The 27,642-nt window shown below is 31.6% G+C and overlaps 2 protein-coding genes and 1 non-coding gene across 4 annotated transcripts; 2 read left to right on the top strand and 1 right to left on the bottom strand.

The window, feature by feature from the left end:
* The first annotated feature begins 885 nt into the window (after positions 1-885).
* Positions 886-20,773, top strand: LOC140055338 (DNA polymerase zeta catalytic subunit-like). Its single transcript, XM_072100657.1, has 33 exons — positions 886-1,855; positions 2,704-2,899; positions 3,091-3,165; positions 3,502-3,583; positions 3,799-3,880; positions 4,019-4,118; positions 4,702-4,793; positions 4,974-5,078; positions 5,273-5,357; positions 5,573-5,667; positions 5,943-6,041; positions 6,273-6,477; positions 6,649-6,779; positions 7,036-11,488; positions 12,519-13,206; positions 13,512-13,640; positions 13,912-14,219; positions 14,311-14,426; positions 14,528-14,643; positions 14,758-14,876; positions 15,047-15,188; positions 15,325-15,407; positions 15,535-15,696; positions 16,065-16,208; positions 16,320-16,389; positions 16,571-16,678; positions 16,847-16,956; positions 17,149-17,263; positions 18,132-18,269; positions 18,456-18,646; positions 18,740-19,034; positions 19,293-19,454; positions 19,637-20,773. Exons 1-33 carry the CDS (start codon positions 1,705-1,707, stop codon positions 19,787-19,789), a joined length of 9,300 nt encoding a protein of 3,099 aa, XP_071956758.1. The 5' UTR covers positions 886-1,704; the 3' UTR covers positions 19,790-20,773.
* Positions 20,774-21,125: 352 nt separating this feature from the next.
* On the bottom strand, positions 21,126-21,208 carry Trnal-uaa (transfer RNA leucine (anticodon UAA)). Its single transcript has one exon. It is a non-coding gene; the product is annotated as a tRNA-Leu (tRNA).
* A 250-nt stretch (positions 21,209-21,458) lies between these two features.
* Positions 21,459-27,367, top strand: LOC140055337 (uncharacterized). 2 transcript variants are annotated; one of them, XM_072100656.1, is made up of 10 exons: positions 21,459-21,590; positions 22,163-22,249; positions 22,514-22,584; positions 22,953-23,202; positions 23,328-23,433; positions 24,422-24,624; positions 24,819-24,939; positions 25,079-25,481; positions 25,843-26,106; positions 26,246-27,367. In XM_072100656.1, the coding sequence occupies exons 2-10, from the start codon at positions 22,191-22,193 to the stop codon at positions 26,329-26,331; spliced, it is 1,563 nt and encodes a 520-aa protein (XP_071956757.1). In that variant the 5' UTR covers positions 21,459-21,590; positions 22,163-22,190; the 3' UTR covers positions 26,332-27,367. The 2 variants fall into 2 exon arrangements, with proteins under 2 accessions (XP_071956757.1, XP_071956756.1); XM_072100655.1 differs by having other exon boundaries at positions 22,950-23,202; positions 26,246-27,365.
* Positions 27,368-27,642: the final 275 nt, after the last annotated feature.

Raw genomic sequence — 27,642 nt, forward strand, 5'->3', positions numbered from 1 at the left:
CCAAATGTTCATATTGTAATCATTAATAATAGTATGAATGTTAGCTTATTAATCAATTGTTTGTTTAATGTTAATTTTATTAAACGTAAATAAAGGAAAGATGGTGAAATCCTTCTTATTTTTTTTGCTAAAATGTATTATTGTCTAAATATTAATATTCATTAAAAGTCAGAATTATTCATAGTTAAAAAAATGTGAAGAAATATTATTTTATCAATCCCCTTCTTTTGCACCTTTTACATTCCATACTTTAACGGAGCCGAGTTGACGTGAGGCCGAGTTGACTTGAGGCCGAGTTGACTTGAGGCCGAGTTAACTTGGGGCCGACTTGACTTGGGGCCGACTTGACTTTGGCCGAGACGGTTTAGGGCCGACTTGGATCGAAATCGTCTCCAAATCAAATGTTAGAGATATTCCAAAGAAGAACAAGAAGAAGAGATCCAGCATGGTTAATCGTGCCAGTAGAAAATACTAATTTACATCTACCCGTGATTGACCCTGCCAATAATAGAAAAAATTAGTTTTAAAGAATTGTCTTTATAAATAATTTCCTTTAAAATACAGTTAATTTATTACCTACTAATATCATCATTACGGTACTATTTGGTTTTGATTTTATTAGTTTCACTTTTTATACTGAAACAGTGAGTTTCACTTTTTATTACCGTAATATTTTTTATTAAAGATGCATTATCCCACAAAACATGAAAAATAAAACAAAATCAGTTTTAATATATTCATTCCGTTTTGCCCAAAAATATTAATTTTGCTTATAAAAAATACAAAATAAATGTTTTTTTTTTCAATTCAATAAATTTTTGGTCTAAATAACTACTGTAATATAACATTGGCATATTCAAAAAAAAAATTGTTATTAAATTATTATTTCATAGGTACTTGAGACTGAGACTACACCTCTAAATACCTAAAGCCTTTTTCAGTTAATCAAAGCTTGGAATAATCACCTCTTTGAATTAGTGAAAAGGTTTTTTACTTTTGTAGTGTTTTCATTCAAAATAGTTAACTTGATTTGCATTAACTTTAAATAGGAAATACCTTTATGTCAGATTTGCTATCAACTACTGTATTCAAAAGGCATTGATAATGCTATTAAACCCATCAGTTGTTATGTTTGCTTCTCAAAGATTACACAGAAAAAACTCTTGAACCTTTACCATTACGGTATATAACAACACCCTTGATCACTGATAATACCTTTTTGTATTGTATTCAGTAGGTACAGTACAATGAGATGGTAGTTTATACTGCCTACTGTTGTGTATCCATCCATTGGAATAGTATAGGCTTTGTTCAAACTGTGCTTGAATGCACTGTGAACTCACCTCATGGATATGTATTCATTTATTGCACTGCAAGATGAAAAGAATAGACTAAAATTCATTCATGCATAAAATTATAGAATTATTGTATTTTAATTCAGATCCAACCAAAGTAGCAAAGCAATTATAATGTTTAAATGCCATACACATACTTATGGTATATTGAAGAAATTGATTAATTTGCAATAAAATAACAACAGAGTTTGCAATTTTTAAACATTTACAATAAGAGCATTAAGTTTACAGACCACCATACTGATTCAGTAGTAACAATCCAGTGCATAGATAAAGAATTGTTCTCTGATCATAATGATAGTATAATGCAGTAATTAATGTTGTTGTCCTAAAAGGTTTATATAGAAAAATGGAAGACAAAATGTTGTCAGTTCGTATTGTGACAGCTGATACATATATGTCTGAGCCTATTGCAGACTTGGACATTACATACTCTGACTTTAGAGGCTGTGACGTAAAGCGTGTTCCTGTTGTAAGGGTGTTTGGTGCTACCCCTGCTGGTAAGTTACAATAAAAAATATTCCATTCATTCCATTTACAATCATTGATGTACCTCACATTTTAGAATAAATATAAAAAAAAATTATCCTCTTTAGTATGTAACGTATTATGATTACTACCTGTACTCAGTCCTCTTTAGTATGTAACGTATTATGATTACTACCTGTACTCAGTACAGCATTCTGAAACTGCTAAATACAGTATGTAACGTATTATGATTACTACCTGTACTCAGTACAGCATTCTGAAACTGCTAAATACATTTTGATGTAAATTATTATTATACATACATTATTCATAATACACCCATATTGCAGTGACGATTATTGATATCAAGTTGTTAATTATTGATGAAAATTCATTAAATGTTGATAAGTATAGATTGGAAAAGGGACAGAAATGGAAATTGAATGATAAACCAAATGCTTTTTAAATACAGATTGATTAATACATGAAGTTAGTGCTATATATAGTTAGTAAAGTGCAAATTGAGATATAAAAATAACATTCAGTTGAGTACCTACAGTACTCAACAAATACCTCAATCATTTATTGTTATACTTTTTGGAAGACAAGACTTATGTGTTTAAAGGTCTCACAAATTGGTCTGTAATACATCTTTCTAAACCTGAATCATAGCAAGAATTAAGTCTTGATTTACATACACTTAACAGAAACATTCTCTTTCTGAACTAATTTCTTTAACATGATTTACGATGTAAAAATGAAAACTTTTATTTGATAAAAAAATGATAAAAAAATATAACAATAATTACTTCACTATAGGTCTCCTGCAAACAGATTTAAATGTGGAACCTTTTTTCTGATTGCATGTTTTTCTCAACAGGCCAAAAGACATGTTTGCATATCCATGGATTGCTGCCGTACATCTACGTTCCTTATGATGGTCCAAGACCAGTAGAGGATGATCAGTACCTTCTACAGTTTGCAATCAGTGTTGATAAAGCTTTACAAGTTGCAATGAATCAATCCATTAAGAACCAAACACTGCATGTTTTTAAGATTTCACTTGTGTCTGGAATGTAAGTATCTTCTATAGGCATCCTATATTCTGAAAGAAATCGTCTTGGCACCATATCAATAACATAACATATCAATAACATAACATATCAATAACATAACATATCAATAACATAAACCAGAAAACACTTATTTTTGTTTTTATTTACCAATGGAACTAATGGTTTGATCATCAATTTTAAAATTCTTTTAGCCCATTTTATGGATACTATGAAGAAGAAAAATTATTTATGAAGATATATTTTTGCAATCCATTGATGGTAAAAAAGTATGTTTCAGTCTTACCTTTTTAATTGTTTTAGTAACAATTTTATATTTATATATTTATAAATAATGAATTTATATCTATTTATGTTGTAAAAATAAAAAGATGTCTGTCTCTGTAGAGCAGCTACAGTATAATGTATTGTAGACATAAATACAAAGATGTCTGTCTCTGTAGAGCAGCTACAGTATAATGTATTGTAGACATAAATACAAAGATGTCTGTCTCTGTAGAGCAGCTACAGTATAATGTATTGTAGACATAAATACAGTAGAATTAGTAGTGTTTGAATATTATTTTATTGTTGACTTTGCACATTCATATTTATTTCTGCATCAGAGCTGTTGACTTGCTTCACGGCGGCGCCATTATGAACAAGGTTCATCAACCGCATGAAGCTCATATTCCATTTCTCCTTCAGGTGATGATCCCTTTTTTTCTTTATTTTCTTTTATTTAGCTATAAAAACTTTACAATTTAAATAACATCAAAATGCAATAAAAACAAATGTTCTTGTTTGTTTATTTCATTTTCATTATCAACATAACCAATACCGGATGTGAAAATGATTTAATCAAGAACACTGGATTATCTAAGATAAAGGTTTTTCATTAATCCAGCCAATTTAAATTACAGTTTTTTATTGACTACAACCTATCTGGTATGGACCTGGTTAACATAAGTGCATTTAAGTTTAGATCTCCCAATGATACTGAGGGTAAGTCTAATTTATTTCAAATTTGCCTTACTGGTTTTCATATATTCCATTTCAACAATGGGTTCATATACATTTCACTAATATTACAAGAGCTTATTTTTGGACTTTAAGTTACAAGTTCACCTATTCATATTATAGAAAAGCCATCAAATTATCTGTTGAACAAACAAGATGTCTCAAGTAACAGTTGCTATGGCGACCTGTCTACAACCTATTATGATTTGAATAGAATACCAAGGTGATGTATAATTAGTTTCATACTGAATGGTTGTCAATTTAGTAATGTTTAAATGTTTGTATGGCAAAGAAAGAATTAATAAAGTAATGATTGTATGTATACTTACAGTAATAGATAACAACTGCAATAATTAGACTCAGATAACAATATGCCTTCTAATATTGTACATATAGCAATTTACTGCTGTAACCATAGAAGGTGACCTGACCTCAACTACAATTATAAACATTATACATCATAAACATGCATTATATGTATACTGTTTATTAATTCATTTTCTGTAGGTAAACAAATAACATAAACCCTACCTGAACTAGAAATATGAATAATTATACTTAACTGATTCTTTGGTAGCATTTCAGGAAGTTCCTTGCCTTAACTGATTCTTTGGTAGCATTTCAGGAAGTTCCTTGCCTTAACTGATTCTTTGGTAGCATTTCAGGAAGTTCCTTGCCTTAACTGATTCTTTGGTAGCATTTCAGGAAGTTCCTTGCCTTAACTGATTCTTTGGTAGCATTTCAGGAAGTTCCTTGCCTTATTTCTACATTTTAAACATTGATAAAAACATTGTATTATGTTATAGAAATGCGATATTAGATACAGCTAAACAGAGTACCTGTGAATTAGAAGTAGACTGTGTTGCTGTTGATATTTTGAACAGATTACAAATACAGGGTAAGGCACTAAAGTCTATTCCAAGGCTAAGTAAGACCAATTTAAAATGAAAATGGTTTCAAAACATCTAAAGTAAGGACCAACCTTACATTAATTTAGAGATTTTTTAAATATTTCTATATTACTTTAGTAATTAGTATTTACAGAAACAAGAACAATTTAGTATGTGTTATTTTTCAGAAAATGTTGGTAGAAACCCTGGTTTATTGGCAATTTGGGAAGATGAGAAAAAACGAAGAGAAGAGTTAAATCAAGTCTCACAGTTGTTACCTCCTTCTTCTCCAGGTATGAAAAATGTTATGAAATTATTGAAAATATCAAGTACAATTAGAATTACTTTAATGACTGTTATGTTTAAATTTACTATGCTAGCTTTATATCAAATAACTGACTATTATTTAGCTGTGTGTATAATGGTTTTTTTTTATTTATTTAAAATTCACTTGTTGTAATGCAGGATTACTTTAATTTTGTTGCAGAACGTGGTTTCATTCCGCCTACAGCAAGTGAGAAACAGCAGCTTGCAAGACTTGATGACATTATTCAACAACAACATGCTCTACTGTGAGTTTTCATTCCCAAAGTACAGAAGAATATTTTATCATCACAGGATTAATTTCATATAGCTTTGTATTTATTTAAGTGCAAATTTTGCTAAAACCCAGTCAGTCTTCAGGAATATTTAGTTTTTAAATGTTGTTGATCTAGTATTGTAGATTCTTCATCAATAGTGATTATAGCATAATTGTCAATTATCATATGTGTAAATTACCTTATAGTCACAGTCAACATGAGGAAAGTGATTCATCTCAAGATACTCTTCAACTTCTTAGCCAATCCGAACAAAGCTTTTTAAATTCTAGCCAATCACAAGGTAATGGTTCAAGTACAACATATATGAAACTGTTTGAAACCAACATTATTTAAGTTTTAATTTTTCATTTATATACAAAATATATTTTTAAAATAAATAAATTTTGATTATTAGCTTAATTATTACACATACTTACCACCATATCATTTTTTCCTATTGTCTTAAGTACATGCTTCCACTTACCAGGTTTACTAGAATGATAAGCAAGCAAGTATAAACGTCTTAGAATCTAAGAATTTAATTTTTACATTTTGCTTTTTTTTTCAATTTTATAGACGCTCAAAACAGACGAGAAGTGAAACCTTGCATAGATGAAGAAGCTGTGTTATCAGTTGTTGAAGCAAGTCAAAGCTTTAGTATGTCTCAACACATAGGTATACCATTTGGAATTGTCACTGTCAATTAGAACTCCTATTAAGAGGATAATTTGGGCCTGCAATAAAATACTCCTAAATATGTATTGCTTTTGATTCGTAAAAATGTCCCTTAATGGGGTGTCTCACAGGAGGGGCTGTACTACATTGCTGCATGTGAAGTCATTAAACCGACTTATTAAAAACCCATTTCAATTTGTTGTATTATGAGTCAAATGTTTTTCTGTGAAGGTTCAACGCAAGATAAACACTTGGTAGCATTATTAGCAGACTTAGCAACTGAAACATCATTAGAAGAAGGTAGTATGTTATCAGGATTGAGCTCAATTGAAATAAAAGAAGAGGAAGGTCAAGTACAATTTGATGTAGAAGAAGAGGAAGAGAGAATAATGATGACTCAAGCATGGGATGACGATGTTGTAGCCATGGCAACACAGTGAGTCAGCAATTTTAATTTTTAATTACTGTTGAAAATGGCATTATCTAATTTAAGTAATCAGAACTTGTTGTTAATTTTGCATACACATGTTTATCCTTTTTTTTCTTAAAATAAATGTGTATTTATAGTATAAGCCCAGTTCAGACAATCACTTTTCATATTTTACAGGCATAGCATTAAGCTCTGTTCAGATGACAATGATATCCACTTGTCATGGTTTGATGACACATTAGAGGAAACAGATGATAAAATTGTAGACAAGCTACCTCAAGTAGATGGGGGATCAGATGAAAAAGAAGGTACAAATAAGAGGTTTATGAGTATTAAGAAATGGTGAAATAGTCTCTTTAATAATTGTATTCATTATTGTACTTACTGTCACTAAAGTATAGAAGCAGTCCGGTTAGTCTTTTTTTAAAAGCATAAACTTTAATTGCTGTCACCCTATCTTGGTCATTCTATAATCAAACTGAATTATTTACATTTTCACCATAACCATTCCCCATTCTTCCAATCATTATTACTCTCATTTTATCAATTACTTTTGTATTGCAGAGGATACAGTGTCTACTCAGTGCATTCCGAAAACTAAGACTTTAGGTGTCCGCTGGCGTAATTTACCTCTACAATTTGACAACCAAATGAAGGTTACCAAACTAAACACACAGATGTGCAGAGCGGAAGTGGATAAAAACAATTTCCAACAGAACAAAGACATAAAGGGGGATAGAAAATACACAGAAAATGGAAATGATGAATTGAAAGTCAATAAAGGAGAGGAAGTTACAGCTGAAATTAACAGTTTAGATCGACTTATAACCACTGACACAAAACAGAGTGAGGAGATTGTAGAACCAGAAATATTACCAACTGATGTCAGTACTGCAGTGTTAGATGTTTCTGATCCAACAATACAACTAAAAGATTCTGGTTATTTAGAAGATTCTGAAGACGTTAAAGAATCATCTTGTGAAGACAAAACTCTTCTACAAGTACCAAATATCCAAGCATGTGAAGACGCAAATTCTGCACAAAAACAACCAGATGTAAAGAATTCTGAATTTGTTAAAAATGTAATAAGCAGTCCAGATGTATCTCCTGAGAACAAAGAAGAATATAAAGTGCCTGAAAATAAACCAAGTAACGAAATGTTGACAACAATCAACACACTTGAATTAAATGAGCTGAGAAAACCAGCTATGAACAACTGTTCTAGAGAAGTCATATTGGAAGACAAAGGTTTAAAACATGATAAACAAAGTATAACAACAAATCCCATGGAAAAAGATCCAGGAAAGAAGAATCAGAAATGTTTAAATGGCGATGTTCTGACATGTAACAATGATTACCTTAATGAAAATATTAAAACTGATCTCAAAAACACTCCTGAACTCAACATTAGTGATGACGATTTTAAAGAAGGAAGGTTTTTTCCTAACAAGAAAAGAAGAAAAACTAATCCAATTACAAAAAAGGCAAACAGCAGGATCAATAGAAAGAGTCGTACAAATCCTTGTAAAAATGTGTTAATGGAATCGTTGATGAAAGATTGCTCGAGTGAAAAATATCAGAATGATGATATTGATGATGATTTTGAACTGAAAGAAAAGAAGAAACCAAAGGCCTTAATGAGTTCATCGTTTGGTGGAAACCCATTTGTAGGATGTCGAACACTCAGAGTAGTTGTCCATAAAGTTAATGCAGAGAAACAGACTGTATTACTCACGAAGAAGTTTTTAAGTGATATTGAGAGACAACTTAAGAAGATAAAGAAAATTGATTTGAGAAGAAGCATAGAGAAAGAAAACAAAAGGAAAATAGTCAATTTCCCACCCAAAGTTCACAATCTTATACAATCTCCAAAGAGACGACTTGCTTGTAAGAAAATTCCAAAGAAAAAAGAAAAACCAGCACTTTTATTTCTTGATAACATTTATCCTGCCAGAAAATTTAAAAACGGCACTAGAAATGACTCAATATCTGAACCAAGACATGGTCAATATGATTTAAGAAAAGACATCAGAAACGTTCAACAGAATCAGCTTGGGGTTTTTAAGCAAGTATCACATGAAACAGATATGAACATTACAGAACAACGTTGTCCAATCGTTCCTAGAGTAGGAATAAAGTTTTTGAAACAAGATGGACATTTGATTGTTCAGGATATTAACTCCCCTTCTAGACATTATGATTTAACGAAAGACAAGTTTAAAAAACAAAAACCATCAAAGTTATCAAGAAAGTTTTTCGATAATAAAACCGTAGTAAAAAAACTACCAGAACAGATGTTTGATACTACCAATACAGACTGTGACTCATTGTATCAAGATGTTCTTCTGTCTTTTGCATACATGTCTCCAATTTGTCCTCCGGAAGTCTCCAGTCCACCAAGATGCTGGTCACCAACGTCCAACATTGATATCAAAGATGCCAGTGTAGTTTCTGTTAAGACAATGACTTCAAGCAAACAAAGAAATGTAGGAAATATAAGGAATTTAGGAAATGTGAAGAGGATAAAGCCATCAAACAACATAACACAAACTAATTGTGACAATGTACTAATGAGTAAAAACTATAAAACTAATCAGGGTTCGAGAAATGTTAATTTAACAGAAAGAGAAGAATTTGATGAAGTTATGCATGTTGAAAAATCACCAGTTAAGGAAAATGTAGTCTGCTCAGTTGATTCAGAAAAGAACAGAGAATCTAAGGAAAAAAAGACACAGAAAGTTAGAAGGAATAAGCGGAAAAGAACTTCAGATGGCGCTTCACAAAAATTAAAAAGAAAGCGTAGAAATACAGGAAATTTACACAAAGAATGTAATCCAGTTAATTCAGAGGAAACCTTATGCAAAAACATTGACACAATTTCATTAAATAATTCAGCCGGAATTTCAAAACTGCCTCTTTCCAAAAACATCTTATGTAGTAGTGACAATGAAGATAAGGTTAATGCATCTGAGTCAGCCTCTTTTCTAGATTTATTTAGAAAGGCCATCGAAGACCAGAATAATCATCCTGATGATTCACTTTTAGAAGTTGTATCACAAGAAAGTGCTTCTGTTGATTCTACTTGCCTGAAAATGTATGGTGCAGCAATTGGATTACCAGACAATGTTGATAGTCACAAAATACAAGAAGATGCAACTATTAACTCTCCCATACCAAATACATCAGTCAGTGCCTTAGACAAAATTGAGACAGGTATTAATTCAGACTTTGACAACACATCAGATTGTGCCTTAACGAAAATTCCAGAAATGTTAACAGAAACTGTTGATGCTGTTTCACCACTATCTTCTAATGCTGAAATGAAAGAACATCAAGAAGATTGTCTACAGACAGATGCCTTGATTTCTAACTCTGTGTTGCCAAACAGTCCAGAAGCAATTGTGACAGCTTCAGAAGCGGTCGTACAGAAAGCCTCAAATGATTCTAAGAAAATGACTGAAACTACTATGCTGAAAGAATCATTAAATACAGTTGGAGCAAAATCTGGTGAACCTAAGTGTGCAATTACTAAAGATGTTGATAGTAAAAATGAAAGTTCATCTTACAAGCTTCTGAATTCGGATATGGTAGAAAAACCAGATACATCAATCGATGATATAACTCCAGAACAATATAACAACAGCTTTACCTCAGATTATACTGCACTATCTCAAAAGACTGGAAATAATCAAGAACGTTCTCAAAACTTGTCCGATTCCTTGTATTCCACAGGTAGCGATAGTAATGTTGAAACATCTTTCAATCTTCTGGATTCCCAAGGCTTTTTAGTTGAAGGTGAACCTACTTACAAAGTAATCTGTTCAACAGCTTCACATGTTATTTCCTCACAAGAATCAAATGGTTTTAGTTTGAACTCTTGTAATGGAAGTTCTTTAAACAACTCTTCAAGTGATTCTATTTGTATTGATAGTCAAGATGTTTTGAACACGAATGAAATAGAAGTGGAATCTGAAAATATCATACAGAACCGTGAAACAGGAACTGAAACATCAGCGGTACAAGACATAAAATCTGAGACCTCAAACGATGATAGTCAAATTAGTCATGAACCAAGCATAGAAGTACCTATAACTAACTTGGTCGAACAAAATCAAAGCCTTGAGGAAATTGAGTTTATCAATCACAAAGAAGAAATAGAAGTAAATAACATTGGGGCAGAAGTAGAAATATTGGATCAACAACACTCAGAAGAAAAAATAGGTAATTCTGAGCAAAATGACAACTTGATAGATGGTTTAGAATTTAAAGCTGGTAGTAATGAGAGTAATTTCATACTTGAACCAACCATATCAACTGATTTAGGCCAGCAGCATTCCATTATTACTGAACCCCAAAATCATTATAGTAAAGATGAAACTTCTCCTTCATTTATACAAGATGAGAACAACCTATGTTCTTCCAGTTTTACTAAATTGTTTCATGGAAAAGAAACAGAATCCAACCAATGTTCTCCGATTCCTATTTTCTCTGTTCCTGATACACCAGAACCACCCAAACAATCAGTTGAGGTTGTAAAATCAAAACAACAATCTGTAAAACAACCATCCGAACAAGAGGATAGCATTTTCATAAAAACACAAAACAGAAAACGTCCATTAGAGGAATCATTGGAAGATGATTCTGTAATGTGTGTTATGTGTTCTCAAAATATATCCTGTTCAAAAACTAATGAAAGTAGTGAAATTAATTGTAAAACATCTGAAAGTTGTAAAACATCTAAAAGAAAAGAATATCAGAGCAATAAAGAACCTATAAAGGAGGATAAACAACAGGAATTTCATAAAAAATCCAAGACTAAAACATCAGATGAAGGCCCTAAAGATGATGATACTCCATCAACAAATGGTTTACCTGTAGGAGTGAAAGTGTGGATGCCACAGCAGTTACCTCCTTCTCAAACAGAAGTAACTGAGTCACTTTCTAAATTTGGGCTTAAGGAGTTTCACCACCAAGAAGCTTTCTGCCAAAGTCCAGCTGACTTACCAGATAAATCAAGGTAAGACTATTTCATAACAGAATCAAATCTGTTTTATTTCAGTAATCAACCATCACATAACAGAATCAAATCTGTTTATTTCAGTAATCAACCATCACATAATAACAGAAACAAATCTGTTTTATTTCAATAATCAACCATCTCATCATAACAGAATTAAATCTGTTTTGTTTCAGTAATCAAACATCACATAACAGAATCAAATCTGTTTTATTTCAGTAATCAACCATCACATAATAACAGAAACAAATCTGTTTTATTTCAATAATCAACCATCTCATCATAACAGAATCAAATCTGTTTTGTTTCAGTAATCAAACATCACATAACAGAATCAAATCTGTTTTATTTCAGTAATCAACCATCACATAATAACAGAAACAAATCTGTTTTATTTCAATAATCAACCATCTCATCATAACAGAATCAAATCTGTTTTATTTCAGTAATCAACCATCACATAATAACAGAAACAAATCTGTTTTATTTCAATAATCAACCATCACATCATAACAGAATCAAATCTGTTTTGTTTCAGTAATCAAACATCACATAACAGAATCAAATCTGTTTTATTTCAGTAATCAACCATCACATAATAACAGAAACAAATCTGTTTTATTTCAATAATCAACCATCTCATCATAACAGAATCAAATCTGTTTTATTTCAATAATCAACCATCTCATCATAACAGAATTAAATCTGTTTTATTTCAGTAATCAAACATCACATAACAGAATCAATCTGTTTATTTCCGTAATCAACCATCACATCATAACAGATTCAAATCTGTTTTATTTCAGTAATCAAGCATCTCATCATAACAGAATCAAATCTGTTTTATTTCAGTAATCAACCATCACATAATAACAGAATCAAATCTGTTTTATTTCAGTAATCAACCATCACATCATAACAGAATCAAATCTGTTTTATTTCAGTAATCAAACCTCACATAACAGAATCAAATCTGTTTTATTTCAGTAATCAAACATCACATAACAGAATCAAATCTGTTTTGTTTCAGTAATCAACCATCACATCATAACAGAATCAAATCTGTTATCCCATCTGAGTTTCCAAAATGCAGAAGTGTTTTATCAGAGAATGGCATTCAACATTGGAGAAAATGCTTAGTTAATTCATTTACAGAAGTACATTCCACAAGCCAAGATTTGAATAATAGCTTCCAGCTAATTAATGAAATTGAGACCCGACCAGAATTGAGAGCACTTACTTTGAGTAATAAAACTACAGTAATTACTCCATGCAAACTGCCTCCATCACGATCAGGAGTTACAAAATGGATGGAAGGTAAAGAACTGTACAAACAGAAAAAAAGAATAAAAGTTGAAAGAAGTGGAAACATTTGTGAACAAGACAAAAATAAATCAGTACATGAAAAGATAAAAGAGAAAAGTGATGAAAAGGTTAAATCATTTTCATCTGAGCTGTACAAAACTCCAGTATCTGACAAACCAATGACCAAATTACCATTATTTAAAAACCAGCCATGTCACAGTACCCCTTTTAGAGAAGCTAGTAAATCATTTACAGCAGGAACTCCAGCTATCTCACAAAGGAACACAAGTATTCCACACACAAGTACTAGTACACCGATTCACATTACCCAGTGTACACCTATCTTGAATGTGAAAGAAACTTTGACAGACAATGGAAAACAACAAGATTTAAAATTGAATATGCAAAACTTGGTAAGCATTGGCCTAAAGTTCTGTATACACTATCAAACTTTATGTGACAACAAAAGATGATGTGCCCTATATGAAAATGATGATGTCATATCACTACCATATTTAGGCATATCAACCGTATTTCGGTACCTAACACCCTTTTTGTCAAACAAGTTCTGATAGTGTAGACAGACCTTAACTGTATTTAGTATTTCCCAGTTCAGCACTTTTTCAGTCTCATAAAATTAGAGAGTGAATATATCATATTTATTCCAATTTATTTCAAGAGGGTAGCTCTAACAGCTGTTTTCTTTTTTTCATATTAGGAAACCTTTGCTACTCCTGTTGCCAGAGCAGCCTCAGATTTGTCTGAAATTGATGGACCAACGCCGAGAAATGCATTTGGGTTTAAAGTGAGCCAGCACAATTTAAAAGATGCCAAAGCAGTTCATGAAGTATGTATAATTATATATTAGATTATGATAATATAAAACAAAACTACGATCAAAAGTTAGGCAAGCCATTTACACTTTTCTTCCAGTTTGTTTTATATTGGACATTCTGATGTGTCGTATATATTGAAATAAAACAATGAATGAACAGTAAATAAATGAAAACAACCAATACATAGTATAAAACTTACACCAACGAGTGGGATTAAATCATGATTCAATTTTTCAATCTTTATTGAATCAAGAATTAAAAATGTTGTATCATTATCTGCAGGTACAGCACATCACAGTAATGAGTCTAGAAGTTCACTGTCGAACCCGGCTCAACTATCGACCTGATCCTGAAGCTGATGCAGTCTTTGCAATATTTTATTGCATCCAATCAGATACATTGGATGACAATTTAAGAAACACTACAGGGGTCATAACCCTTGACCCAGGTTTATTGAATGATTGGAATGAAGTAGATAATGGTCGTGGGAAGAGGTCATTTCTTGCTAGAACTGGTATTACACAGCTTGAGGAGATAGTTGTAAAATCAGAACAAGCAATATTTGAAGAACTTGTTAAAATTGTTAAGAGGTAATAAAAGTAGATTACATTAAGACAACAATAAAGTTTATAAACTTTATTTTATAAACATTTTTGTATAAATATTAAATAAATATTTCAGATTTGATCCAGATATTTTTGTTGGCTACGAGATACAAATGTTGTCATGGGGATATATCCTTCAAAGAGCCGAGTTCATTTCAATTGACCTTTGCTCTCAGTTGTCAAGGATACCAGGTATGTTTTTTTTTTTGTTAATGAAAATAATGATAAGGGAATTGTTATTTTTACTCCATGCAGTTTCAACATATAAATATTAATGTTTTATTTTTTGTTAGGTGCAAAGAAAAGCAAATTCTCAGCTCAAAAAGATGAATGGGGTGCTGATCACATGTCAGAGATAAGCATTGTGGGAAGGATTGTTCTGAACCTTTGGAGACTTTTGCGACATGAGGTTTGACCAAAATCATTGTTAATTTTAGATTAGTAAATAAACTATATACTTTGTGTTCAAAATAACAACTTTGTAGAATAGGTTAAATATATTCATCAAATATTTTCATTGCAGGTTGCATTGACTAATTACCGATTTGAGAATGTTGCCTTTCATGTGCTTCATCAACGAATCCCAGAGTATTCCTTCCGATCGCTTGCTGATTGGTTCGACCACAAGACAGATCTTTACAGGTAAATTTAATTTCATTCCTAATAAAGACTTCTAAGATCATAAGACTAGTTTCAGTAAAAGAATCCTCAAATTTGATTAAAAATTATTTACATTAACAATACTTAAATGTGGGTAGATATTAAAAAAGTTAATTGTAAGTTAGTTCAGTTAATTCTGTATTTTACCACAGATGGCGAACAATTGAACATTACATGATCAGAGTAGTGGGAATAATGAAGCTGTTGAACCAACTAGATTTGATTGGTCGAACCAGTGAGTTAGCAAGAGTTTTTGGAATTCAATTTTACTCTGTTTTATCAAGAGGTTCGCAGGTATGTTTCTAATGATCTTGTTTGTGCATGTAAATAAAACATATTTTAAATCTTGTTGTTTTTGTGGATGGATGCAAGTTTTTTTTTACCACATTTAAAACATAAATAAATTTCTTGTTTGTACTTTTATTTGCAGTATCGGGTAGAATCAATGATGTTGCGACTGGCTAAGCCTATGAATTACATTGCTGTAACACCAAGTGTACAACAAAGAGCAAGGTGAAATAAATTATAAATAAATTGCAACCATGTACAGTATTTACTTAAATGCTTTATTTGCCTGTCATCATAAAATAAAAACATAAATTGACTTTTTTCATTTACTTGTTCCATCATTATTTCTCAGAATGAATGCTCCTGTATGCATCCCATTAGTAATGGAACCAGAATCACGTTTTTATGAGGATCCTGTGATTGTACTTGACTTCCAATCTCTCTACCCGTCCATGATGATGGCTTACAACTACTGCTATTCAACTTGTTTAGGCAAAATTGAAGGAATTGCAGAGTAAGAATGAGTTTATATCTTCCTAATGTTTTACCTATATAGTTAATGTTTTACCTATATAGTTAATGTTTTACCTATATAGTTAATGTTTTACCTATATAGTTAATGTTTTACCTATATAGTTAATGTTTTACCTATATAGTTAATGTTTTACCTATATAGTTAATGTTTTACCTATATAGTTAATGTTTTACCTATATAGTTAATGTTTTACCTATATAGTTAATGTTTTACCTATATAGTTAATATTTTACCTATAATAAAAATCAAGATTGGTCATAAAACAAATATGGGTATTAGTTATAGAGATCACCCTTTTTGTTTTATTTTGTGGATAGTTTATGCAGATAACCAAATTTTTTTTTTAGAAATGGTGAATTTAAGTTTGGTTGTACAAGCTATAGCATACCACACCGGAAGTTAAGAAGACTGTTTAACAAGAATGATATTCATGTTTCACCCAATGGCGTTGCTTTCGTCAAGTCACATGTCAGAAGAGGTGTATTGCCAAAGTAAAGTATTCTCCTAACTATTACTTAAGTAAATTCTTAATCTGTAGCTGTAGACTTAACAATAGATTTGACTTGTTATTTTGTATTAAGATTGAATACATTACTTTACAGAATGGTTGAAGAAATACTAGGGGCAAGAGTAATGGTGAAGAAAGCCATGAAAGATCACAAACAAAATAAGGTATATTTCTTGTTTTGTGTTTGCGATTCCCATTTTGAATAAAATATTGAATTCAGAAAATTGTGTTAAAGTCATATATATTGTGTATTGGCATAATATGAAATATGTTACAATAACAAAAAGTTAACTCTGCATTGTTAGAAACCATTAGTTTTCTTAGTATCATCCACATTTTTTGTAGGTTCTTCTTCGGATGTTGGATAGTCGTCAACTTGGTTTAAAACTCATTGCCAATGTCACCTATGGTTACACATCAGCTAGTTTCTCTGGAAGAATGCCATGTGTAGAAGTGAGTAATTTGACTTTAAAAATAAAAAGGAATACATGATCCAATTTTATTTATAAATTATTACAGTTTCCTCGTTTGTAATGGCAAAACTAAGTGTATTACAGTATTTGATTTTTCATCAAAATAACTTATTTTATGTAAATTGTAAATGAATGTTTTTGTTTTCAGATTGGAGATAGTATTGTACGCAAAGCAAGAGAGACATTGGAAAGGGCTATTTACTTGGTAGAGAACTCTGATAAATGGGATGCACAAGTGGTGTATGGAGATACAGATAGGTATGTACACAATACATATGAATTAAAAATGGGAAATTGTGTACAAAGTATAACATTTATCACCTTACTGAGTAGTACAGTACTTTGCAATATGGTGTGTTTTTGGAGTCTAAAGATCACGTTAGTATTCCTCTATTAAATTATAACACATACAGTAGTCTTTCTTATTACATTTTCTTTTTTATTGTACAGTTTGTTTATTGTGGTGAAGGGTGCAAGCAAGGAACAAGCTTTTAAAATAGCAAAGGAGATGGTAGATGATGTGACAGCTGACAACCCCAAACCAGTTAAACTTAAATTTGAAAAGGTTTGTTTACAGTCTTCTTGATACAGAAGACCCTTATAAGTACATCAGTTACTTTGTTAGTTGTCTAATAAAATTATTTTTATTATATTGTAAATGTGCTCTACTACTTTGGAAATCAATGCCTTAGCACTGAAAGTATCATTCAGTAGAAAGACAGAATAAATAACTAGATTTGAACTCGTCACTTTGACGAGTTAGTTTTCTGCAAGACAAACGCCACGCGCACGTCATACACACAGAAAAAGGTTATGGCATTATGACCTGAACTGAAAGAATATCATAATGCTGTTAGTGCTGAATTCTGTCAATTTCGTGTCATACAGTATATACAGTGCAAACGGTATAATCTGTATACATGTTACATACAGTGTAGAATAGGTGAAATTACGGGACCCCCTGTTTATTCTTATTTTTAACAAGAAACACTAAGATAGCAATTTTGGAAGGACATTATCTCAGCAACAACATATGAACGTGTAGAAGAAATTTGAATACGTAAAATATAGATGCGCGCCCTTTTAAATGTGATGAACTATTACGCAAAATATGAAAATACAACTGGCCATATGATGACGTCACAACATCCGATTGGCAAAATGTTTACATGAATTCGTATCTACAATCCAATAGCTTCAAGAAAACATTTTATTCATGATTATCACGTTTTATTCTGACGAGCTATAACGGATTGAAATTTAAAAGTGACCCACGTTATTTTCATTTTTAGACATGATGACGTCATTAAAAAAAAAAAAGATGATGAAACAGGACAGTTACAAGGAGTTATCCGCTGAATGCGGATAACTGAATATCTGTTTCGCTGGTCAATATATATGAGATATATATATAAATTGTGTTACTTTTGTAGGTATACCATCCATGTGTGTTGCAATCTAAGAAGCGGTATGTTGGCTATAGCTATGAAACATTAGACCAAAAGGAACCAATCTTTGATGCAAAAGGCATTGAGACAGTTAGAAGAGATAGTTGCCCTGCAGTTGGAAAGGTTAGTTAGTTTCAGTGATCATGGTAGAAAGTAGGCCCTACAGCACCAGACAGAATTTTGCAGATTTTAAACATGTTGGTGTTGACAATGCATTTTCCGCTGGTATTGAGACTGTTGAGTTAGTTGAACTGTAGATTCAACCACACTCATGTTGTGTTATATATATATGAGCAATTTTTTTTTCAGATCCTTGAGCGTTCAATAAAGGTTTTATTTAACACTCACAACATTTCTGAAGTTAAAAGTTACGTGAAGCGTCAGTGCAACAAAGTTCTTGAAGGACGCATCAGCATGCAGGATTTAATCTTTGCTAAGGAATATCGTGGAATAAACTCATATCGACCAGGTGCTTGCGTGCCAGCCTTGGAACTAGCCAAGTAAGTATCTTTTATTGAAATGTATTTACTTATATGTACACTTAAAAAAATGTCAGGTTTATAATATTTTTAATTCTTTTTTTTTTTGCCTAGGCGCATGTTGTCAAATGATCGTCGATCTGAACCAAGGACAGGAGAACGAGTACCTTATGTGATAGTCTATGGAAGTCCAGGCTTACCACTTATCCAACTTGTAAGATCACCATTAGAAGTCGTCAAGAACACCAGCCAGCGGCTGAATTCAATCTACTATGTCACCAAGCAAATTCTACCTCCATTGGACAGAATCATGTCCTTATTTGGTGTTGATGTGTACCAATGGTACAATGAATTACCAAAAGTTGTTAAGTTTGCTCCACCAACATCAAATACAGCAGAAAGTAAACAAGTAAGTTTTATAACCTAAATCACCTAAAATTGTTTACCATTATAGTGAGTACAGTAAATAGCTGGATGCCCAGTAGATTGTAAACAACCACATACATATTATAATTTTAACGGCTTTTAACATAGCTGAAACATTTTGATATCTAAAACTTTTGATCTGTAAAAAAGTATAGCTATTATCATATAGATATATATTGCATTTAAATCAATATTAATAATTCATATTCTCATATAAGTTATTCAAAACCTGATTTTGTAGGGCACGATATCACAATATTTTAACACAATGAATTGTGAAATTTGTGACCAACTGACCAAGACTGGAATTTGTGCTAGTTGTCGAAAGAACACACAAAATGTTGCAACAACATTGTGTTACCGTATGCACGATATTGAGAGGAATTATTCAGTACTAAAAACTGTAAGTGTATTTATCTTCTGTTGATTATAGTAATAAGTACAAAAAAGAACCAGAAAATCAGGAACATTTTGGCTTTAGAATTTGAATTTTTATTTATATACTGTGTTATAATGTTGTCGTTAGCCAAGAAAATGTAATTACAAAACTTATAATATTTATGTTTTTATTTGTTTTTGTATCAGATATGCAATAGCTGTCAAGGATTTTCACATGAGAAACAAGTTTGTTTATCTCTTGATTGTCCAGTTATGTTTAAACTAAGTAAAGCAACTCTTGAGTTAAATAGACTGGAAGCAATGCAGAATATTTTAAGTACATCAACTGATGTACAGTGAACAAATACCAAAGTAAAGCAACACTTGGATTAAATAGACTGGAAGCAATGCAGAAGATTTTAAGTACATCAACTGATGTACCATAAGTCAACAAATACCAAAGTACAGCAACACTTTAAATAGACTGGAAGCAATGCAGAAGATTTTAAGTACATCAACTGATGTACAGTGAACAAATACCAAAGTAAAGCAACACTTGGATTAAATAGACTGGAAGCAATGCAGAAGGTTCTAAGTACATCAACTGATGTACCATAAGTCAACAAATACCAAAGTAAAGCAACTCTGAAATTTAATTGCCAGACTTCACTCCCAAAGACTCTTTTTTTTAAAGATATTTATTTGTCTTGTGAAAAGAATTGCCATCTTCAAAAGGATAGTGAATGAATTTATTTATCCTTGGCAAAATATAAAGACTGCATTGTAAAATAAATTGAATTTTTTAACAATGTGCAATACTGTTTTTTGGAAATATTAGAATTATGCAAATAACCTGACAGTTGTTAATTATGTGGGATTAAAATTTGCTTGTAAATATTATAAGAAAAGCAAATAAGGATTAAATTTAGAAATTTTTGAAATACTTATCGTTAAAATTTGTATCAGAGTATAAAACATTCCAATCAAATTTTTATCACATTATATAGCAATTTTGTATACAAAATATTTTTAAGATATTGGATTTAATACTCTATTTTGTGCAATTTAAGTGTTTTCTGCTTGTTAAGTGCAGTAGCTTAAATTCTTCAGGCAGCTGTGACAAGATGCAGCCATTACCTCTAGATTAAAAAACCATTTTAGTTATTTATATTTCAGGCGGGAGTATTATATAAGTTATAATTTATATATATTGATAAATATCACGGCACTTCAATATTTAGTTAACTCATTTAGTCTTTCCCTTTATCTTATATATTCTGTTATATTTGTCTTTTTTTTTCAAATAAATCTTGTTTATGGTTCAGACAAATAATTGTCTCAATAGAGTAATAATGTCACTGAAATAGCCTGTGAAGGTTCCAGTTGTCAATGAATGCTGGTTGAATTTTCACTTTTTTGGTTTGGACGTGCAATTGTAAAAACACCAACACAGGTACGTATGAACTGATAGTAAAATCGTTTATTAGTTGATATTGGCTGTTATACATAGGCCTACTGTGTAATTGTAGGCCTAAATAAACTGTATTTATGCTTTATTTTGTGATATCACGCAGTGTTGTGGTAAAAAAAAAAAACAAATAAAAAAAAAAATGTTAACTGAATAATTACAAGAAAAGTGAGGAAAAGAAATTCCAAAAACAAATAAAAAAGAAATCAAATTTGCAAATAAAAAATTTAGTACGGATGGGGTTCGAACCCATGCGGACATACGTCCATTGGAACTTAAGTCCAACGCCTTAACCACTCGGCCACCGTACTGGAGATGATTAGTATTGTACTATTTATGTTAATGAATAAATTGCTCAAAATCTTATAATAATTTACATATTTTACTGCATTTTTATTGCTTTCTGATAATGAAGAAAATAGTAGAAACATAAATATAATTTATGTTATCTTACCAGTGATGATACGTACAATATGGCGGAAAGCAATTCCAATCTTTTGTTGCTGCGGTAACAAAATAGTGGTCACGTGATTTATAAACAAGCAGTCGATTTTTGCCGTGTGGTATTTTTGTTTTGCATGTTTTTGTGTGAAACCATACTGACAACACAGAGAGAAAAGAGTGTTAGTTTCAACGACAATTAAACAAAAACCTTAAAGCCACTTTGTTAGTAGTTGGTATTTATCATCCAAAGTAAGTTTTATGGCGATTATTGTCTAACAATATTTACACTGCAAGATATCAAGATCGCGAGAGGAAAGGCTAGGTAGGCCTAGCCAAAAAGTCAGTGGCTGGCTACGTACTAGGCCTAGGCCTAGCCTAGGCCTCTAGGCCAGGCCTAGCTAGGCTAGCTGGCAGTGACACTGCACTGTCTCTCTAGAGACTGAGAGTGTAAATAGTGTGCATAGTTAGGCCTAAAAACATCACACAGTCAGTCGTCGGTGGGGCGATGGGGAATTCAATAGAAGAGGATAGGCCTAGCCTACCCTACTAGCTAGTAGGCCTAGCCTACTAGCCTAGCTAGGCCCTAGTCCGTAAAAAATTGATAAAAAACTACCAGAATTTTATTGCCAATAAATTACTATTTTTAAATTTATAAAACAATTTTAAATAAAGATATTTTACTCTGCTAAATTAATTAATGTATGACATTGGTATTGGATAGGCCTAGTGACATTGTCGTAGTATTTTTCTTAGGCACTCAAAGAACTAAACTAGCCTAAATCATTAATATATTTAATAAATTAAATCTACATTGCTTTCAGAAGTTGCTGACTAAGTTTGAGAAACCTTATGTATAGCCTGATGGCTAACTGCTTTGCTTGTATTAAAAAGCAGCAGGAACCTCCAAAGTAAGTACAGACTCAGATGATTTAAGATCAATTATGACAAATATTAAACCTAAAAATATAAACAGATCATTGCATACAAAAGATAATAGCAATTTTGTTTACAATTTGTACACCCTTTACCACAATACTTTCAGGAATAATTAATAATTAAAGCTTATGGATTGATAAAATCATATTTAATTACTATATGGCCTAAAAATATTACAAGTTTATAGTAATAAAAATAGTAAGTGGCCTCTGTAACATGTTATTGATATCAAATAGGAAGGTAACACTTGTGTTGATTGGTCTGGATAATGCTGGGAAGACAACGGCAATTAAAGGTGTCAAGGGAGGTAGGTTTGAACAATGCTTTGTTTTATGTTGATTATTTGTATAGTTTGTGGTTATATGCAGTGATATTTTGTTAGGATAATTAAATTCAAATGTTTTAGTATTATTCAGTTAGGACAAAACCTGTGATCATGGGACTGCTGACTCTTGTAGTTACAGTAATTATATTACTTTAGCAGTCCCTGACCAATTTTATCTTTGTACACTGTATATATATGTTTTGTTGGTCGAATAAATGAAAAAATTAAATGATTGACATTCCAAAATGTAGTCAATGATTCAATCTCTTTGTTCTTTCTAACAGAGACCTTTGATAGGTCATTTTCTCTATTATTATGTAAATTTGCAATTATTTTTCTTCTATTAGAAGATAACACAGAAGAGCCACCAACGGTTGGTTTTTCAAGTGTGGAGTTCACATTTGAAAAGAAGTTTGAGGTAACAGTGTATGATTTAGGTGGTGGCAAGAAGATACGTGATATATGGAAGGATTACTATGCTGAAGTACACGGTGTTGTCTTTGTGTTAGATGCAAGTGATGAAGACAGAATTGATGAATGTCGGCAAACACTTAAGGAAACATTGCATCATGATAGGGTGCATGGAAAGAGAGTTTTAGTGTAAGTTTTCTACATTAATTCAGTGATTGGAGTATTTATTTCATCACCACTCAACAGTGACACAGATTTTTAGAACAACATGAAATAAAATTTAATGTAAACGAAAAATTTTACCCTTTTTTTAGGTTGGCAAACAAACAAGATGTTGATGGCGCTCTTGATGAAGTTGATATTTGTGAGCAACTTGAACTTGAGGAAATGGTCAATGAAAGCAAATGCCCTTGTCGAGTTGTAAGTTCTCAACCTTTCTGTGCATTTAAGGTTAAATTACAACCATGTAGTTATGAAAATCACAGCATCAGAATGATACCTATTTCATTTATTACCGTATATTTCGGTGTATAAGTCGCACTTTTGACACGCAAATTTGACCTCTAAATTAAGGGTGCGTCTTATACACCGAACATAAATGCCTCACCACACAGATTATACATAGGCCTAGGCTATCGTCACCTCGTTTGCTAGGCCTGAGTAGGCTAGGCCTAGCTACAGTAACTAACTAACGTAACGGCAACCTGCTTCTGCCTAGTTTTCAAGTCATTTTAGCATGATGTTATACTAAATATGATGAAAAGATTTGTTCATTATGGCGCTCCGATAAAATTTCATTTGTAAACGTTTACGTCGTACGATTGGAATAGTATTTATTTATACAGTAGTTATACGCACGATCGCCGTACCCCAAGCGCAAGCCCTTCTTTTGGTGGCACATGGTGTACGGTATTTGACTAATATATTCTCCAGGTGATTATAGCATGGACCTAGAGCGTAAACACTTCTCGGATACTGTACATAGATACTAATCGAATACGATTGTCCGTGAAAACGTGCGCCCTCTCGAAATGATCGAGCGAGGCTAGCCCACACACGTGCGTGTTACACACACGGTCATGCACTCGATGTTGCGGCGAAACTCATGAATAACAAGTTAGAAAGAACTTGTTGAGGCTGGGCGCGGCCGAGCCTAGGTAAGAAAAAACCTAAATAAAGGACGCCGTTGTAGATATAACAAAATATATTATTACAATAATATTGATTACAATTTAAAAAAACATTTTTTTGATGAAATATAAGGTGCGTCTTATACATCGACGATATAAAAAATACCGATATTTTACTCTCAGTTGGGGGTGCGTCTTATACACAGGTGCGACTTATACACCGAAATATACGGTAATTGTAGTGTATCCATTTCTAATATTGGAATTGTCTTTGATAGGAAACCTGCACAGCTCTTCAAGGTTTTGGAAAGAAGTTGGACAAGGCGATACATCAGGGGTTTAAATGGTTATTACACGGAATGGCTGAAGATTGGGAAGAACTAAGTGAACGAGTAGACAGAGAATATACAGAACAAAGAGAAGCTGCAAGAAAATATAAAAAAGAACGACTAGAACAAATTAGGAGACAAAAAGAAGAAAGGTATGTATTTAATGTGTTTGATTCTTTCATATGATACAAACATGCACAAGTGGAGTTGAGTGAAGACTCTACATACATTTTAATTTTAAAAAGAAAAAAAAATGACAAGTTTAATTGAATCATAAAGCCTAAAAGGAACTTAATATGAGTGTAAAAACATAAAATAATATTTTGGCTTTAATTGGTGATTTCAGAGAGAAAAGAGAAAAAGAAGAACGAGAAAGGAATGGAGAAGTAGTAGAAGAATCAGAGGAAGAAGATGTTATTACAGGGGATCCATTCAAGCAAGTCGACCAAACTTATTTTGAAGATCTTGTAAGTTTAATGATATTTCGAAATTATTTGACAAATAAACTGTTCCAAAATTTTAAAAAGATAAAATATTTGTGGTCAATTGAATGAAGCCCGATACATCATAAACATATAAAGACATTTTTTGTCTTTTCCTTTGTAGAAAAATAAAAAAGCTAAGAAAAAACAACTGGAAAAAGAGCGCAAAGAAACAGAAAGTGTAAAGAAATCTAAGTCGCCTAGGTTACAGGAAGAAGACATAAGTGATGAAAGGACTAAAACTAACGGTAGTATTGTAGTGGATAAACCAAGAACTAAAAAAAAGAAGAAAAAATCACCAAGAGGAGTTGAAAACAATGCTTTTGACGATCAAGATTCTCAAGATTATGTTGTTAAAAAAAATAAGAAAAATATTATGAAATCTGAATCAGAAGAAGAGGTTGTTGTTGTTAATAAGAAAAAGAAAAAGAAAACAAAAAAGACGGACGATGAAGATGAAATGGAATTAAGTTCAAGGAATGATTTAACCAATAGATCAACTCAACCTGAATTGTCACAAGAGGAAGGTAAATCTTCATTTAATTTAAATTGTAACCAGTAATTTGTCACCTAATGCAATATCTAACCAGTAATTTGTCACCCAATTCAAGATTAAACCCACCAGAGAGTGGTTGATGATTAAAGATTCGCCATTTTCTACCAATTAATTTACATACTTTCTATGTATTTATATTCAAAAAAATTTTATATGATGTCTTTGTTCTCAAATAAATGATTAACTTGTTAAACAGTAAACAAATTGACAATCCACCATCTTACTATGATTTAACAATATATAAATGGGAAAAGTATGGCCTTCTAATTTAATATTGTTTATGATTTAATTTAATTCACAAGTATTTATCAGTTATTTTTGTTTTGTCTTAGATGAATCAAATGTGAAGAAAAAGAAGAAGAAAAAGAAGTTAAAAAAGAACAACAAAACGGCTCCAATGCCTGTAGATGGCATTGATGAAGGGAAGGCACCAGGCCTTCCTAATCCGTTGGGCTCACCCCCATGGGCCAACGCTTCTGGACAAAAGAATAGTTTTATAAAAGCCTCCAAACAACCCACGCTGGAACCGTTATTTGAAGGGAATTCTCGTAAACTTAGTCCAATCTCTAATTCAAAACTAGAACCAATTAAACAAAGTAAGTTTCATTTAAAATATTTAAGATATTATAAATATGATATGAATTATTATTGTTTTATAGTGTGCATGATGGTAATAACAACAATCGTAAATTATCTGATAAAAAAATGTTATAATTTAATGTTGTTATTTTCCAGGTTCGAATCACAATTGGAGTCTGGACCTTCCTGAAATACCAAACAGAAGAAAACCAAACACAGATGATGATGACATCATCGTTTAGGTCATCTGGTTGACCTTTGACCTAGTCTTAACGCTCGGTGATTCTGCTCTTCCATCTGGCTGATATAGCAGATCTGAATTCAGTTTTAGAACATATTTATTTTAACACTTTTTTCAATAAAATTACAAATGCATTTTATTAATGTAATATTGTATATTGATGTAATATTGTATATTGATGTCCACTAAATTGTTTTATACTTTGTATTGTTTTTTAGATATATTTTTTTATATATATTTATTCATTGTCAAATTTGAAGTGAATACTATATTTAAACAAAGCAAAATCAGATAAAATGATTTAGTAAGTAAAAGCAAACATTTAACAAGAGGCATTTGAATATTAGTTCATCATTTATAAAATGGTATATAGTAAACCTTGATTTTCAAACTTTGCTATTTTTAACAGTTTTGATGTTTTTAACAAGTGTATAAATACCTTTTCATATGTAATTTGTTTGTAGCGTTATAAAATGTGCTCAACTTAATTTTTTTTTCTATCTGTCATTTTCCATATTCATGGATTGGGATTTTTGATTTGCATCTCAGTACAATATTTTGATATGATTTATTTTGTTACACCTTGATACCAACGTTTAATATTTGGATTTAAGTGCAATGCTGCTGTCCAAGTACAGTTACATTCCCATATAGTTTTTAGAATAGCAGGCTGGTCTTGTCTATCTTTATTCATGTTTTGTGTAAAGACGATAATATTTATGTGTATAAAAAATGATGCACCAAAAGAGGTTGAATAAGTATAATAAATGCTGTTTTAGTTTTGACCATCATTTGCTAGTGATTAGCATGAACATTAAAAAAAAAAGTAGAATACACAATTCTATTTCCATTTGTGTTTTGTTCAGTTTGTAATATACTTATCAAAATGTTAAACATCTATTCAACAACATCCTCTAAAGTCCTTCAATGACACCCTATAAAGGCCTCGCTTGGTATTCAACAACATCCTCTAAAGTCCTTCAATGACACCCTATAAAGGCCTCGCTTGGTAGACATGAATGAAGTCACATTAATAAACTATGTTTATGTGTCATAGATATCAAAGTCTGGTTGTTCTCCCCTGGGGTTATAATACTTATGTTATATAATGTAATGTGCTGCTCTTTGTATAACTTTGTTACAAATCTAGTTACTAGTAAATAATGTACTATTTAATCATGTACAGTATTGTTCTTCACTAGTGATGTAACCAAAATAAGATCTTTGGAGGTGCTTTATTGCTGTATGTGCTTTGATACTGTTTAAATAATGTACTATTTAATCATGTACAGTATTGTTCTTCACTAGTGAT

This window comes from Antedon mediterranea, chromosome 7 (assembly GCF_964355755.1).
Source record: "Antedon mediterranea chromosome 7, ecAntMedi1.1, whole genome shotgun sequence".
NCBI lineage: Eukaryota > Metazoa > Echinodermata > Crinoidea > Comatulida > Antedonidae > Antedon > Antedon mediterranea.

Excerpts from the sequence above, each read along its gene's own strand:
- LOC140055338 (XM_072100657.1), top strand. The coding sequence starts at position 1,705 with ATGGAAGACAAAATGTTGTCAGTTCGTATTGTGACAGCTGATACATAT. Across the intron at positions 4,119-4,701 it reads GATTTGAATAGAATACCAAG|AAATGCGATATTAGATACAG; the intron begins GTGATGTATAAT and ends ATTATGTTATAG. Across the intron at positions 14,427-14,527 it reads TCAGTTGTCAAGGATACCAG|GTGCAAAGAAAAGCAAATTC; the intron begins GTATGTTTTTTT and ends ATTTTTTGTTAG.
- LOC140055337 (XM_072100655.1), top strand. The coding sequence starts at position 22,191 with ATGTATAGCCTGATGGCTAACTGCTTTGCTTGTATTAAAAAGCAGCAG. Across the intron at positions 23,203-23,327 it reads CATGGAAAGAGAGTTTTAGT|GTTGGCAAACAAACAAGATG; the intron begins GTAAGTTTTCTA and ends CCCTTTTTTTAG. Across the intron at positions 23,434-24,421 it reads GCAAATGCCCTTGTCGAGTT|GAAACCTGCACAGCTCTTCA; the intron begins GTAAGTTCTCAA and ends TGTCTTTGATAG.